The sequence below is a fragment of the Monoraphidium neglectum genome (assembly GCF_000611645.1).
Source record: "Monoraphidium neglectum strain SAG 48.87 unplaced genomic scaffold scaffold00328, whole genome shotgun sequence".
Lineage (NCBI taxonomy): Eukaryota > Viridiplantae > Chlorophyta > Chlorophyceae > Sphaeropleales > Selenastraceae > Monoraphidium > Monoraphidium neglectum.
Genome location: NW_014013300.1, coordinates 15985 through 24276, shown reverse-complemented (window position 1 = coordinate 24276; position 8292 = coordinate 15985). Strand labels below are relative to the sequence as shown.

Below are 8292 nucleotides of genomic sequence, written 5' to 3'. Positions count from 1 at the left end.
CCCCGCGCACACACCGCGTACAGATTCAGCGTACACCGTGAAATGGCAGACAGTTGGCGTATCCCTTACAAGCTGTGATTTCTATATCCGACTTTTCACTGCTCATCTGTCATCCTGAACCTTCAATTGCTATGATGATGTTATTGCACTACTAGACCAAATTGACCAACCTATCAAGTGATCTCCAAGAATATATCCCAAAACCTGTACCCCCCTGCGCGACGGTGGCGCAGGTCTACCAGTACTACCTCCAGGTGCACGGCCGCAAGGGCCTGGACAACAAGAACACGCCCATCGACTCGTTTGTTCACGTAGGGAAAGGCTACAACAATGCGTTTTACAATGGTGGGCTGCTGGGAGTTTGATGTTGCTGGGGGGAGGCGAGCCTTGGACATGATGTTGATTCTGGAGGCATGACTCAAGGGAGTTTCGGCCATTTTTCAAGGCAGTCAGGCCGAGCGGCCAGGGTCAATGAGCGTTCGTTGCTAATGTGATAGCCACTGAGAGCTCTGCCACTGCCTGCTGCCTTGGTGCCCGCAGCCGGCAGCATGTTCTTTGGAGATGGCAGGTAAGCATGCGCTGGCCTAGCATAGGATGGGGGACAGAGGGAGGCAGGGGAAGGAAGAGGGGATAAAAAAGAGAGGCAAGGAGTACTCATGACATCACGTATGCGCCGTGGTGTATGTGTGCTCGGCGAGGCGCGCAAGTCGCGCGTGCAGCGTCTGTGCGTCCTCGAAGTGCTCCGCTGCCGCGCCCCCCGTCCCCTGTTGCCCCGCAGCCGCCTCGATCTGAACGGGTGTAACGGCTTCACACCGCTCACGCCGCTAGACATCGTCGCCCACGAGGTCACCCACGGCATCACCGAGTGAGCTTCTTTCTTCCAGCAGGCCCATATTCACCCAATGCTGAACCCGTATATTAACTGAAGCTTGGACTATTGAGAAATGTGCCGGCCTTGTCTTGGGCTCAATCTCGCACGCTGTGTCGTCTTGGGCAGCCAGCCTTGCGCAAAGGCCGGTGCAGCCATCAGCCCCAGCGCAACCATCCTCCTCTCGCATGGCAATCCTGTGCCTGCTTGCACATGTGTGGCCGGCGTGTGCGGCGTGCACAGCATGGGCGGTGTGAGCGGAGCCAAAGAAACCTCCACTCGCGCACTAGCTTGACATCCCGCCACTTTTCTGGCCAAACATCTGATCCCGGCGCGTCCTCTTCATCGCAGTTTCTCCGCACAACTCGCTTACACCAACTCGTTTGGGGGCCTCAATGAGGGGATATCAGGTGCGTGCTGCAGCTGTATCAGGGCAACGGCCAGCCGCACGCTTGCTTCTACTACGGAAAACTGACGCACTGCAGAGGACAGTAATCGGTGCCGGTGCTGACAATGTCCTCTCCTGGCCCCTGCCCGTGAGGGCCCACGTCTGTCTGACAACCAAGTACCTAACCTTCATCTTCCCCACTGCACCCCTTGATCTGACGCCCTCCACGCAGACGTATTCTCGCAGTGCGTCGTGGACTGGGCGCAGGGCCAGGGGCTGTACCCCCAAGGCGCCAATTTTTTGATTGGGGCCGAGATGTACGCGAACAAGAGCTGCACTACCCCGTTTTTGAGGAGCATGTCCAACCCTCCAGTGGACGGCGGGCTGTCCTTTGGGTGCTGGGACCCAAGCATTGACCAGAGGGTGCGCCGGCCGCCGATTGTCGCTGCGAATTCGCGCCGACATGCCCGCCTGCACCCAGCAGTAGTGATGATCAGCCTCCGCTGCCTTGTGCGTGCCTGCCAACTTGCTTGCTATCTGCCCCTTGTCCCTTAGTGCCAGAGGGCACTCCAAGCACCACAGCGCCGGGAGCTGTTCGAACAGAATTGGCAATTCAGGCCCGACATCTTTATATGTGGCCTGTCTTGATGGCAACCACTCAACAAGGTTTCCTATTCTCCACTCGCAGATTCGCAACGTTCCTGTGTCCAGCTTTGACGCAGAAACCCAGGCGCATGCCTCTCCCGATAACTTTTGCGAGGTGCGCCGGCGTTGAACGGCACGCACATGTGCGTGCTTGAACGCATGAGTGTGCGCGTGCACGTGCGAGAGAGGGAGTGCGTGAGTGCGTGTTCGTGCGCGTGCGCGCGCGCGCGCGCGTGTGTGTGTGTGTGTGTGTGTGTGTGTGTGTGTGTGTGTGTGTGTGTGTGTGTGTGTGTGTGTGTGTGTGCGCGCGCGCTCGCGCGCGCATATACGTTTGCATCGCTGGGTCCGCCTCACCCTCGTGTGCACAGCACACTGCATTGGCTTCGCTGTCCACCTTCATGCGGCATGATCACGATGATATGGTGTGTGACAAAGCGTTTGCAACATCGTACGTTGCGGAACCCACAGGTGGACGTCCACCACAGCAGCGGCGTCCTGAACAGGTGGTTCTACCTGCTGGCCTCCGGTTTCACCAAATGCCCCAATGCGAGCAAGCCTGCCTCAATCGGTAAGAGGAGGTCGTTGACACTGGCAAGGGGCTGGCGGAGAGGAGGGTAAAGACATTTGAGGTATCATGGCGGAGTTTATGGTGTGGTTAGAATTCATGAACAAAAGCGACCAACACGAAAGCAAACGTCTTCCGTCTGACTGCTCAATTGCCCATGTCCCAACACGCTGGTTGCACCAGTCTGTTGACTGCGACCCTTAGGTGCTGGCTGAATCTTGTCTTGATTGTTTCTCCCACCCCCATTGCAGGGATCGCCACCTCCTGCAGCATAGTGTACCGGGCTCTTACACAGGTGAATATATGTCCATGTACAGCACTGCTGTTTGCGCCGCAAGCAGCAGCCTCTGATTGTGCCGGCACACCACGGCAGCTGCAGCACATGCCACTGCTGCTGCGATTCCTGCAGACGATGATTCTCTGCTGCAGATGGCACTGCTGCGCTGCTACTGCTGCGCTGCTGCTGCTGCTGCTGCTGCTGCTGCTGCTGCTGCTGCTGCTGCTGCTGCTGCTGCTGCTCCTGCTGCTGCTGCTGCTGCTGCTGCTGCTGCTGCTGCCTATGGTGTTGCCTCTGGTGCAAGCATGTGCATCCCCGAGAGCCGCCCAACCCCTCCCCCATCAGCCCTTGATCGACCTCTGCCCCATCCAACCCTCTCAATTGCGTGGCTGCACATTGCCACCTCATCCTGCCTACGCCTCCTCCCCCCTCGTGCCCCTTCCAGTACTTCACTCCGACAAGCGACTTCTTTGAGGCGCGCGCTGCCACCACCCAGGCGGCCGCGGACCTGCACGGCACCAACTCACCGGAGGTGTCGGCGGTCAAGGCGGCCTGGGACGTGGTCGGCGTGCCGACGGCCCCGGACGGCACCAGGCCGACGTGCGACGCCATCTACGCGACTGCTGCGGCCTGCTGAGCTCAACGTACTCATAACGGTGCTCTCTCGCATGGCTAGCTGGGAGCAGCACCGGCGGCTGATTCGCGGCCGACAGGTGGGTGTGGCGCACGCGGTGAAACAGGGTCGTGTCCCGTACATTCCTTAGACAATCCTGAAGCTTTTTCCTGCTGTCAATACCACAGCCTCATATAAAGCGCTAACAAGGGGGGAATTCTTGTCTTGCAGTGGTGGGTCACTGGTGATTGCAGCCGGTGCCCCTCCCAATGGCCCGGGCTCCCCAGACAGGCACAGCGCAGAGCAGTAGCAGCACAACCCCGCCAGCATCAACAGTGTGTGTGCGACCACGCTCCAATGCAATCCCCACCAGCTGGAAAGAGCCGCTGCCCATCGTGCCTCGTCACGCACCCATGGCATTGCTGCTCACTATTTTGACGCACGTAATAAATTGTACACATGCACACCTGCCCACGCACTTGTAATCACAATCGATGCACGCGCGGTGGACCTGTTCGTGCCGTGTTTGTCCACAGCGTGTCAGCAACGCCCTGCACTGCCTGGCGGCTGCCGGCTGGCTGCCCCACCACTTGTGGGTTGACACCTGTCTGGTGAAATGTGCTAACGGGCAGCAGAAAGTCTTGGTGGCAGGCACACTTGCTGATTTTTGGTGGGTGCAGAGGATTGTAACAAGGGAAAGTGCATTGTGCAGGGTGGCCCTACCCTGGTGCTGCCCTGGTCCGCCGCCAAGGTGTCGTTCGTCCACCGCTGCTGCTGGTGCTGGTGCTGGTGCTGGTGCTGGTGCTGCTGCTGCTGCTGCTGCTGCTGCTGCTGCTGCTGCTGCTGCTGCTGCTGCTGCTGCTGCTCGTCGCTGCTGCTGCTGCTGCCGCTGCTGTCGCGGCCGTCGGCAGCAAATTCCAAGCTGTAAACTGCTGTGCTCGTCTGTATGCTGCATGCTTGTCTGGCACGCCAAAGTGCAGGGCGCTTGTTGCGCCTGCTCGTCGCTGGCCTACACCCTGCCCCCTCCCTCAAATGGCCCTGGGCTGCCTGCATGCGCGTGCGTCAGATACGCAGGGGCAACGGCACCTTGCTTCAAGTCGGCATTGACAACAGGCAGACAGCCGCTGTTGACGCCCGGTACAGAGTTGACCTCGTGAACGCGCGCCGCCCCGCGCGCCCTCGCTCTTGCTCACACCACTCTCGGCGCCCCGTTCCCTGCCGCATGGCCCCACGCGAGCCTAGCACCTCCCATTGTATGCACACCCGCAACCCCTACCATAACGGCGACAGTACTATGGAAGCTTGTCTACCCACAAACACGCACAGGTGAAACACAATTGTGATACATGTCAAAGAGCATCCTCGCGCTGTCACTGTGTGCTACCTCTTCCGCGCGACGTGCAGGTCAACCATTGAAACAGCCAGCCCTGCCGTAGGAGCATGCAGCCTCACAGTTACCTTCAGAGCAGTTGTCAAGGCAAAAAAACGACAAGAGCAGGCAAACCTGGGAGTTGTGTGTGAGCAGGGAACAATTGAGTGCGAGACTTTGGTAGACCGACAAACACGGACGTATGCGCGCATGGTTTCAAGCCCGGCGGCAGCCCGGCGGTGCAGCAGCGCAGATTAGGGAACACGAGGGGAGTGTGTGTGCACGCTTATGCGCGGGGCAAAGAGGGGGCGGTGTGCTGCGGCCTGGTTTCGATTTGGCTACAAGGCAGCTGTGCAGGTGCCTATCAGGTAGGGCTTCGCCAAGGGGCGGCCGCACAAGCGCAATTTGAACTAGAGGCTCTGTCGCTCGAAGCCCTGTGGCGTCGAGGGACGAGCAGCAGGGTGGCGGCCAACCTTGGCCCGTTGCGGGACGAAAACCTGTGCTGCGCTCGAAGTGGGCGCGCGACCGAACCATACTCATCCATAATAAAGTGCGGCCCCGCCCGACCCGCATAAGTGCCATTATTGTGCACCGGCGCGGCTGCCGACCGCCGCAGCTGCCAATAGCGGCGCTGGGGTTTCGCGGAGTCCTCCAGTGCGCGGTGGCAGACAGTCTGTGACGTGCCAGCGCCATCCGTAACCCATGCATTGCCCGGGGAGTGGCCATCCTTCTGAGGGGCCCCTGATGTGTGGGCAAAATCACTTCAAGTGCTGCGTGCTTGCTGATCAGTTCGGGGCCATACAGGCCAGGCGAAAACAAGCGAGTGTGGCGCGCTGCACGCAGCCGCAAACATCCTCGAGCCGTGGCGCTGCCGCAAACCGCCTTCAGTGCGGCACGCTCGGCGTGGCGGCGCGATTGCCGCCGCTCGGCCGAGGCGTGCGCAGCCGCCGGGGCGCTGAGGCGCGACGGGCGGCCTGGAACGCCAGGGGGGCAGGGGGCGTTGGCAGGGGCCGGTGAGCCCGGTGAGCCCCAGTGTAAGGGCGCCGAAAAGATGGCGACGTTGGGGGCCTGGATGCGAGAGTGCAGTCCAGAGGAAAAACGCGAAGACTTGCTTTATTGTTGTTCCAGCGATTCACAGTCCAGGCATCTCGCCAGCGCGGGCGCTCAAGGCGGCGCGGCAGTCCAGGCATCACACCAGCAGTCGGCGCTGGGGGACAGCTGGGGATAAAGTTGGGGGTGAGTGGGGCGCCGCCTCGCACTCGCGAAGCTTGCTGGTGCCTCCGAGTCGGCCCGCTGCTGGCGCCAAGCAGGTTGCTCTCATGCAGACAAAGCAGTAAGAAAACATGAGAACCCACATCAATCGCAGGGTGGCATGGCATTGAAGGTGTGGGGATGAGTAGTAATCACGATCGCGTGACGATAAAGACGGGTGGCTGGCCGAGAAAGAACCTGTGTCCAAGTCAACAGGGTGCATTGGCTCGGCTGGGACGCGGCGCCCGACGTGTCGCCGCGGGCGCCGCCTCTCAGGCCACACCCTTTTGTGTGCCGTGCGCCCATGAGATGCTGCCGCCCCGGCCGCTCAAGGAGCTGAGCCGAGTATTCCCACGTGTTGCATACGTTCAGCCCACGCCTCCCGATGCGGTGCTGCCGCGCCGGCCGGCGCAAACGCGCCGGCTTGGCAATAGGCGTCGATCGCCACAATAACCCACCATAATAACCCACCATCCTAAGCTCCGCCTGAGGACACAGGCGGCCATCCCATGACCACATGGGGTCGCGGTGCAACCTCCTCAGATTCAGTACTTTTTTTCATTGCCGCCTCCTCCCGCCGCGCCGCCGCCATGCGGCACGCAGCCTCAGGCATCTGGCGCGGCAGCAGCAGCGGCGGCCGCGGCTGGTGGCGCCGGCGGCGCGGCCGGCACGGCCGCCAGCGTTTTGGCGAGCAGCGTGCGCTGCTGCGCGCGCATCTGGCGCAGGGCCATGATGATCTGGGAGAGCGCCGGCCGGTCAGCCGGCACGCGCAGCCAGCAGCGGCCGGCCAGCTGAGCGAATTCGGGGGGCGTCCCCGGCGGGAAGGAGGGGCGCTTGTTGTGCGCGGTGACGCCCTTCATGATGGCCTCACGAGACAGGCCTGCGCGGGCGCGACAAGGGGGTGTGGGCGACAGGGGGGTGTGTATGGAGAGTCTGAGCAGGGCGTGTGGCAGGGGGGTCCCTGGACGGTGCGTGAGACAGGGCGGAAGGGGAGGGGGCTGGAGGCACCGGCGCTGCTGCCGCCGCTGCCGCTGCGCCGCCGCCGCCTCTGCTGTTGCTGCCGCTGCTGCTGCCACCGCTGCTGTTGCTGTCGCTGCTGCTGCTGCTAAACCTGCTGGTGGTGGTGCTGCTGCCGCTGCAACCTGCTGGTGCTGGTGCTGTCGCTGCTGCTCCCGCCGCCGCAAAATGCTGCCAGCAGCTGCGAGGCGGCCGTCAAGCCGCGGCGCTTCTCACAAAGCCAGCACGGCAGGGCCAAGCCGCGGAGCTGCCGGTACGTCCGAGTCGACCGACCCCTCTCATCGTGCACGATGCGTCGCGAAGCCCCGAGGGTGTGTGTGTGTGTTTGTGTTTTGGGAGGGGGGGTGTGGGTGCCTGTGCAGCAGCTCACCCTGGAAGGCGCGCTTCCCGGTGAACAGCTCCCACATGAGGATGCCAAAGGCGTAGGCATCGACAGCGCTAGTGATCTCTGAGCCGGCCTTGAACAGCTCGGGCGCCAGGTGGGTGATGGTGCCTGCCGGGCGGCGCCGCGCGGAGCGGGAGCGGGATGGGGCCAGGGAAACGGGGACGCCGGCGAGAGCCGGGGAAAGGGCGGTAGTAGCCGGGCGCCGCGCGGCGCGAGCGGCCTCGAGGTCCCTCGCAGCTCGCGACGGCCAAAGCGGGGCCGCCTCTCCCGCGCGCACCTGCGCCCGCAAAGTTGATGGCGGCGTAGCCGCCGGCGCTGGACTGCAGGACCTTGGTCAGTCCAAAGTCCGAGAGCTTCGGCGTGAACCCCAGCGCGCGCGAGGGGTCGGACTTGAGCAGTACGTTGTCCAGCTTCACGTCCCCATGGACCAGGTTTGCTGAGTCATGCAGGTACTGCAGGGCGGTGGCGACGTCCAGGAGGACCTGATGGGCGGCGGATGGGGAGGCGGGCCACGAGGGCCGGGGTTGGGGGAAGGGGTCAGGCGCGAGGGTTTTGGGCGGCAGGGTTTTGGGGTAGGGGCGAGCGGCAGGTGGGGGTGCGGGCAGGTCCGAGATGGCAGCAGGCGGCAAGGCCAACCGCATGCCCCTGGCTGCGGCCATGCCACCCCTCTCGGGCCCCCGCTGCCGGCGGCACGGGCTGCCCTGCAATTGCACCCGGGGGCGCACCTCCACGACCGAGTCGAGGTGCACCGCTGTGGCCTCCCCCGGCCCCGCCGGCCGCCGGTGGAACGCGCCGCGCTTGACGGCGTCCCTCAGGCTGCCGCCGCAGAGCTCCATAACGATGAGGTTGAAGGTGGGGGGCGGCTCAGGCACGGCGTCAAACTCCCCGGGCATGACGCGCCGGAACGACGGCGG

The 8292-nt window shown here is 62.9% G+C and overlaps 2 protein-coding genes across 2 annotated transcripts in view; one reads left to right on the top strand and one right to left on the bottom strand.

The window, feature by feature from the left end:
• MNEG_2793 (bacillolysin) overlaps nt 1-869 on the top strand; it is a gene marked incomplete at both ends in the record, with an annotated part of 4424 nt that extends 3555 nt beyond the window's left edge. Inside the window, 3 exons of the mRNA XM_014048733.1 lie at nt 234-345; nt 541-568; nt 779-869. Of these exons, the coding sequence (XP_013904187.1) occupies nt 234-345; nt 541-568; nt 779-869 (231 nt within the window). The remainder of the gene's footprint in view (nt 1-233; nt 346-540; nt 569-778) is intronic.
• Nucleotides 870-6581: 5712 nt separating this feature from the next.
• MNEG_2792 (hypothetical protein) lies at nt 6582-8271 on the bottom strand (the record flags this gene model as incomplete). Its single annotated transcript, XM_014048732.1, has 6 exons — nt 6582-6856; nt 6985-7081; nt 7119-7174; nt 7364-7486; nt 7656-7860; nt 8104-8271. The coding sequence occupies 6 exons, from the start codon at nt 8269-8271 to the stop codon at nt 6582-6584; spliced, it is 924 nt and encodes a 307-aa protein (XP_013904186.1).
• Between the last annotated feature and the right edge of the window lie 21 nt (nt 8272-8292).